Source organism: Corvus brachyrhynchos, unplaced genomic scaffold, assembly GCF_000691975.1.
Source record: "Corvus brachyrhynchos isolate BGI_N302 unplaced genomic scaffold, ASM69197v1 scaffold122, whole genome shotgun sequence".
In the NCBI taxonomy this organism is placed as follows: Eukaryota; Metazoa; Chordata; class Aves; order Passeriformes; family Corvidae; genus Corvus; species Corvus brachyrhynchos.
In genome coordinates, this window is record NW_008236778.1 from 1,258,311 (window position 1) to 1,264,162 (window position 5,852).

Consider the following 5,852-nt stretch of genomic DNA (forward strand, 5'->3'; position numbering starts at 1 on the left):
GGCTGCGTGCTCTTGGCGTGAGGGTCGCCCGGATCTCGGTGGTGCCCGATGACGTGGAGGCCATCGCCAGTGAGGTGGCCGCCTTTGCTGCCCGCTTCACCTACGTGCTGACCTCCGGGGGCATTGGCCCCACGCACGATGATGTGACCTTCGAGGCTGTGGCTAAGGCCTTTGGGGAGAGGCTCGTCCCCCATCCCGAGCTGGTGGCCTTGGTGCACAAGTTCTTTGGCAAGACAGAGGTGCAGTGCCCTGAGATGAAGCTGGCTCGCGTCCCCGAGTCCTCCTGCCTCAACTATGGCACGGACGGGCACACTGGCAGCACCTTCAAGTACCCGCTAGTCAGTGTGCGCAACGTCTACATATTCCCAGGCATCCCAGCACTGATGGAGCGTGCCCTGGATGGTCTTGCTCATCTCTTTCGCAGCAAACAGACCCACTTCTACTCCCACACCATCTACGTGGCATCCGATGAGATGCTCATTGCGCCTGTGCTGGACCGGGCTGATGCCGCCTTCCGGGGACGTGTCAGCCTGGGCTCCTACCCAGACTGGACCAGCAACTACTACCGCGTGAAGCTGACCCTGGACTCAGAGTCGGAGCAGGACCTGGAGGAAGCGTACTGCTTCTTGATGAGGGAGCTGCCACCGGGCATTGCTGTGCCGTTGGTGACAGACTGCGTCTCTCCAGCAGCTGTGGAGGTTTATGGCCTGGCTGAGTCAGGTACTGGGAAGAGGTGCTCCAAGCACAGCTCCGTGCCTCCATGCTTCTGTGCAGCCTAGCAGGGCTGGGGCAGTGGGAACACCAGCCTAGGAGCAGAGCTTGCCTGTTGCGGTGTGCTGGGAGGCTTGAGGGGTGCTGCAGCTGCAGTGGGCTTCATCCCACACAGGTGGGAATGGGACCTGTAACCTCAGCTAGGGCTGTTGGTGGCAGGGTCTGAGAGCACAGTGCGCAGTAGTAGCAGCAGTGCCACTGTCGCCCAGTGCCCTCATGATCCCTGTCACAATGTGGCTCAGATCTCCGGGCTGAACAAGCTCTTGGCTGTGGTGTGAGCAATGGCTTCGCTATGTGTCTGGATATGAGACAGATCCAGAGGGTGAAGTGCTGTAGGCCCTGGGGCCGTGCCGAGGGAACATGATCCGGGCAGGCACCAACTGTCCTGTCCTGGCAGGCTCGGCCCTGGGGCAGAAGGTGGCAGCAGCCCTGCGAACCATCGAGGAGGCTTTGGACCAGTACAGCCTGGTCCAGCTCTGTGTGGGCTTCAACGGGGGCAAGGACTGCACAGCCCTGCTGCACCTCGTCCATGCCGCCGTGCAGAGGTACCCACCCACGGGGCTCCAGGCTGGGGCAAGGCTGAGAGGTCCTACAGACCCTGGCCAAGGCTCTGGGGCTCTTGCTTGCTCCACCCTGGGGGAATGAGTGGATTCCTGGGGTCTGCCTGGTGGGAACTGGATGCTGTCTTGCCTCCAGTTGCCATCAGAGTCCAGCTGCACTGGGTCTCTCTGCAGGCGGTTCCCAGCGAGGCAGGAGAGGCTACAGGTGCTCTACATTCGCACTGTGTCCCCATTCCCTGAAATGGAGCAGTTCATTCAGGCAACGGTCCAGAGGTAGGAGGCAGAGTGGGGTGGGCTGCTGAGCAGAGGGTGTGCAGTGTTGCTTGCAGCCCCCTGGCAGCTGCCCCCCCTGCCTGCACAGGTACAGGGTCCAGCTCTGCACTGTGGAGGGCTCCATCCGGGAGGCGCTGGCCCACCTGAAGGAGCAGCAGCCACAGCTGGAGGCTGTCCTGATGGGAACACGGCGGACAGACCCTTACTCGTGCACCCTGACCTCCATGTGTGTGACAGATCCTGACTGGCCCCCTTACATGCGGGTGAACCCCTTGCTGGTACGTGGCCTCCACCTGCTTTGGGGCTGGGACTGCTTGCCATAGGGCCTGGCAGGGGGACTTGACAGGGCTGGGAACCAGCAGTGATCCACCCCCATCCTGGACAGCTTCTCTCATAATTCCCACTCTCCCAGAGTATCTGCTGCCCCACTGTGCAGCTGTGGTGCCCCTTGCTGCAGTGAGGCTGCTTGGTGCTGTTGGGCAGGGCTCATTCTGGCCTGCTGGGGGGGTTTCCCTGTGTTTGGGGAGGTGCTGGGAAGGACATTGGTGCTCTGATGACCATCTGGCTCTCCCAGCTGCTCTCCAGGGAGGTCCGACTTGCTTCCCTGGGGGGCAAGGGAGCAGTCTGTTGCCTCTGCCTCAATCCGTGCCCAATTCTGCCTGCAGGACTGGACCTACCGGGACATCTGGGAGTTCCTGCGCAAGCTCTTTGTCCCTTACTGTATCCTCTATGATAAAGGGTGAGTGCCCAGTGCTGCCCTCCTCACATGCGCAGCCAGTGCCCCTGGGTGCAGTCCTGCAGCTGCTTCTTCCCTCCACAGCTACACATCCCTGGGGAGCATGGCCAACACACAGAAGAACCCAGCGCTACGCTATACTGACGCCCAGGGCCGGGAGAGCTACCGGCCTGCCTATGAGCTGGAAAATGAGGAAGAAGAGCGCACCTCCCGCCAGTGAAGGCCACACTCTGGGAGGCTCCACTGGAATGCTGCTGGGGGTGACACTGAATAAAATTGCAGCCTGTCAGCACTGAATAAATGCGCTGCAGTCTGCACTGCACTGGCACGTGGCCTTGTCAAGCCCTGAGGGCTCCATGGGACGGGAGTGGGAGGAACAAAAGGGTCCCCAGGTTGTGCCTCCTCCCTGCACCCACTATTGTGGAAGTTTTGGAAGTGCAGAGAATGTAGCAGGTTCCAGTGCTTGCCAGAGCCCCGCATGTCAGCACTGCTGCCTCTCCCACCGTGTCAGATCCTGCTGATTCCTCATGGGCCATGCACCTCTTCTGGACTGTGGCAGCCTGTCTGCCGGGTACTCCCCGGCAAGTGGCACAGGTACAGGCAGTGGCACTGCCAGCACTCACTGCCACCTCCCTGGGGCTGCGCCTGGGCTCCTGGTTGCTGCGGCTTCTGCGGGAATGCGTCTACCTTCTTCTCTGCAGCTGGTGCATCCGTGAGCTGCTAGACTAGGGAAGGGCCTCCCCCTCCCCAGTGTCACGGGACCCTGGCACCCCCCTTGCCTGCTCTGGTGCTGTGGGTGAGTGACCTGCTTGCAGCTTGACTTGACGTGGTGCTTGGAATGTGACAGGGGCCTGGCCATGGTGTTTGGGGGTGATGGAGCCCAATCATGGTGCTCCTGGAGTGAAAAGGGCCTGGCCACAGTGCTTAAGGGGAGACAGGGAGCCTGGCTGTGGTGCTTCTGGGGGTTGAGAGGGTGTAGCCTTGGTACTGGTCAGTGGGTCCTTACCCCTGTGCCTCTCTCCCCTCCTCAGGACTGTGCTTGTTACCTTGTGCTGATGGAACTGATGGACCTCTGGTGCTGAGACTCTGCTCCAGCTTGCGTTCCCCCCAGTCAGAGACCCCAATAAACCTGAGCAGTGCCTGACTGGCTGCATCTATTTGGGCAGAGCTCTGGGAATGTGTGTGTCTGTGTGTGTCCCTAAACCTTCTAATCCTAGTCTTGGGTAGCACTAAGGCACTCCAGCACACCCCTTGTCCCTGTCCAGGACTGAGGGTCCCCACACCCCTTGGAGCCAACAGGCAGGCGTGGGGAGCTGGGGTTCTGCTTGCACCTCCCGCCCGCTCCCCCACTCCTGGCCATTTCCTGTCTCAATCTGTGGGAAGCCGCCAGAGCAAAATACCTCCAATGGGCCCAGCCTGGCTGGGGGCTGTGGCAAAGGTCGTGGCTGGTGGCACCAGAGCGTGGCTGTGGGGGTGGCTGTGGGTCTGTGAGCCTACCCTGCCCCAGTGCTGCTTGTGCTGGTGCCTGGCCCTAGCACAGGGGAAGCTCTGCATGCCCCGTCCTCGGCAGCAGCAGTGGCGCCAGTGTGGCCTCCCTTATCTCGGCGGGAAGTCAGGAGCAGGAAGCCTGGCCCGGTGCGGGATAAGGGTCCCGTTTACATTAGCTCCTTTGTTGTGGAGCAGGCTTCCACCCTCACCCACTGCCCACGGCGGGGGGCCCTGGCTGGGCCAAGAAATGAGGGGCAACAGGAACCCCTGCCCAAGAGCCATGAGGGGCTTAGGTGGTCTTTGCAATGGTCCCTGTGAGGACACGAGTAGGGATGGGGTCTGCTATGATGGTGCCCTGCCACTATGCCACATGGCTTCCCCCTGCCCAGATCAGCTACTCAGCTGGACCCTGCCCTGTGGCTGTGCACTGGTGTCTGCAGTGCTGTCTGGGCTCCTGGCTGTGGCCAGCTGCCTTGGTAGCGTGGTGCTGGTTATCCTTGACTACTGGAGCCCACGCATCTGGCACCTGCCACGTCCTGGTGTGGTGGCCCTGATGTGGTGGCCCTGGCAGTGGCTCAGCCCCAGGGCTGGCTGGGATGAGGGAAATCAATGAATTCCCCAAACGGGAAGGTCTGGGGGAGGGGAGAGCGTCCCAGCACAGGAAAAAGTCCAGGCAGTGACGCGTGGTGGGCAGAGCAGTGCCGGCCGCCCTGAGAGCACAGCCCCAGGCACTGCCCTGGAGCCTCTCACCCACCTCCGCCACCCACCGTGAGTGAGACCCTCTTCTCCAGGGACCCCTTGCCCAAACCCGTGATAGGGGGGTGAGAGGGGAGTGGGCGGGTGCTGTGGGCAGGAGCATGTGGACCCCTGCCCTCGCTGTCTCAGCACAGGCAGGTTCCCCAGCAGTGGGGGTTGCTTTTGGGGTCATGTCTGATGTGACTCTGGGGATGCCAATACCCCTCGAAGCAGCACCGTGCCGTCACGGTGGGGGTGGCAGCAGCAAACCCAGGCAAAGCAGCCTTGCCAGGGATTGGGGAGGACACAGGAGGCTGCAGCAGGGTCCCCACTGGGACCCCCTGGAGCCACAGCCCTCTCAGGGCACAGGGGCGATGCCTCTCTCTATCCTGCAGGTGGTCCCCACGGCCACCCCATGTTCCGCTCACACCGTGCTGGCTTGATGCGGAGGCTGTGGCGGCAGCGCTGTGCAGCAGCCAGCCCTGAGGATGGCCCCAGTGCCCTCAAACTAGCGGCGCATGCCCTCTTCAAGAAGCTGAAGGATGAGGAGCTGGAGCTGTTGGTGCAGGTGGTGGAGAGCGGGGGTGCCTGGGAGTCTGGCTGCGTTTTGGCACCACGCGGGGACCCACGAGGGGTCAAGCAGGGACTCTCCCCTCAAGTCCTGCTCTGTCGCCTCTTCCGCTGGCCTGACCTCCACCAGTCCCATGAGCTCAAGCACCTCTGCTACTGCGCTGGGGGTCAGGGGGCCTGCGGGGACTTGGCTGTGCTGTGCTGCAACCCCCATCATTTCAGCCGCCTGGCTGTACCTGGTGAGTGCTGGTGGCAACACTGGAGGCTGCCTTGCCCACTCAGGCTCTAACCTCTGCTCTCTGGGGCTGGTTCAGGGCTCCAGTGGGCTCCAGGGGGACAGGATGCACTCCCAGCCTCTCATTTCCTTCTCTCTGCCCTGCAGAAACCCCGCCACCCCCCTACTTGAAGGCATCCTGTGGTCCCTCCTGGCCAGATGAGCCCCAGCACCCCAGCACTCAGCTCCTGGAGTTCAGCTACAACGGTGGGGACTGGTGCGGTAAGATGGGCCCTCCACACTCCACAACCCCCTGCCACACCCAGCAGAAAGGAGAGCACTGGGCAGGGCTGAACCCCTGGGTCAGAAGCAGACATTGGAGGGGACAGAACATGAAAATCAGGGAATGGAGCCAGCAGTCACTCCCAGCAGGAGGAAAAGGCTCCGACACGGGATGAGGGGTTCCTGCTGGGGGAGCAGCCTGGGCCCAGCCCCCCCCCCTCCC

At 62.3% G+C, this 5,852-nt stretch overlaps 2 protein-coding genes across 3 annotated transcripts in view; both read left to right on the forward strand.

Annotated features, from left to right (window-relative positions):
* Positions 1 to 3,484, forward strand: part of FLAD1 (flavin adenine dinucleotide synthetase 1) — a 4,875-nt gene extending 1,391 nt beyond the window's left edge. Inside the window, exons 2-7 of the mRNA XM_017727867.1 lie at positions 6 to 720; positions 1,169 to 1,316; positions 1,506 to 1,604; positions 1,693 to 1,882; positions 2,270 to 2,343; positions 2,425 to 3,484. Coding sequence (XP_017583356.1) covers positions 6 to 720; positions 1,169 to 1,316; positions 1,506 to 1,604; positions 1,693 to 1,882; positions 2,270 to 2,343; positions 2,425 to 2,560 — 1,362 coding nt within the window. The 3' untranslated portion in view covers positions 2,561 to 3,484. The remainder of the gene's footprint in view (positions 1 to 5; positions 721 to 1,168; positions 1,317 to 1,505; positions 1,605 to 1,692; positions 1,883 to 2,269; positions 2,344 to 2,424) is intronic.
* Positions 3,485 to 3,603: 119 nt separating this feature from the next.
* Positions 3,604 to 5,852, forward strand: part of LOC103611324 (mothers against decapentaplegic homolog 6) — a 3,931-nt gene continuing 1,682 nt past the window's right edge. The window contains exons 1-3 of one of the 2 annotated variants that reach the window (XM_017727955.1): positions 3,604 to 4,596; positions 4,959 to 5,372; positions 5,516 to 5,629. In XM_017727955.1, the coding sequence (XP_017583444.1) occupies positions 4,979 to 5,372; positions 5,516 to 5,629 (508 nt within the window). In that variant the 5' untranslated portion in view covers positions 3,604 to 4,596; positions 4,959 to 4,978. The remainder of the gene's footprint in view (positions 4,597 to 4,958; positions 5,373 to 5,515; positions 5,630 to 5,852) is intronic. The other variant, XM_017727956.1, reaches the window with a different exon arrangement.